This window comes from Penaeus monodon, chromosome 33 (assembly GCF_015228065.2).
Source record: "Penaeus monodon isolate SGIC_2016 chromosome 33, NSTDA_Pmon_1, whole genome shotgun sequence".
NCBI lineage: Eukaryota > Metazoa > Arthropoda > Malacostraca > Decapoda > Penaeidae > Penaeus > Penaeus monodon.
Genome location: NC_051418.1, coordinates 30,995,946 through 30,996,437, shown reverse-complemented (window position 1 = coordinate 30,996,437; position 492 = coordinate 30,995,946). Strand labels below are relative to the sequence as shown.

General features: G+C 45.1%; 1 protein-coding gene across 2 annotated transcripts in view; it reads left to right on the top strand.

The window, feature by feature from the left end:
• Positions 1–492, top strand: part of LOC119594373 (breast cancer type 2 susceptibility protein homolog) — a gene marked incomplete at its 3' end in the record, with an annotated part of 20,050 nt that overhangs the window by 15,182 nt on the left and 4,376 nt on the right. For both annotated transcript variants that reach the window (XM_037943432.1, XM_037943433.1), the window contains 1 exon segment: positions 149–430. In XM_037943432.1, coding sequence (XP_037799360.1) covers positions 149–430 — 282 coding nt within the window.

Here is a 492-nt window from a genome sequence, read left to right as displayed (position 1 = left end):
TATGTAGGTTTATTATATATTCATATATTACTATATTATATTATATCATTGATTATATAATGATAATATGTAGCGTTTATCTCCATATTCATTATGGCTGATTAGATTCAGATTTCAGTAAACTAATCCTGCTTTTGCCAATTCCCAGGCTTCCCCCTCTGTTTGCCTGCGTCTGCATGCCAACATGACACGAAGAGCTAAGTGGTGGTCACGCTTGGGCCTTGTACCCCAGTGTGGGCCTCTGCCTACAATGATCCGAGGAATCCAGGGAGATGGGGGCCTTGTGGGCCGACTCACTGTCCTGTTGGCCAGGGTGTATCCCCCTCTGTACTTCGAGAAGACAGGAGGGAAATCTGTCTTCCGGTCTGAGAGGGCCCATAGTAGACTCTTGAGGGAGAATCAGAGGGAAAAGGAGCGAAATGTGCACCAGGTAGAGCAAAACAATCACAGTAAAGGATGGGGAATTGTTAGCCTTTTAGGATTCTCCCAAGT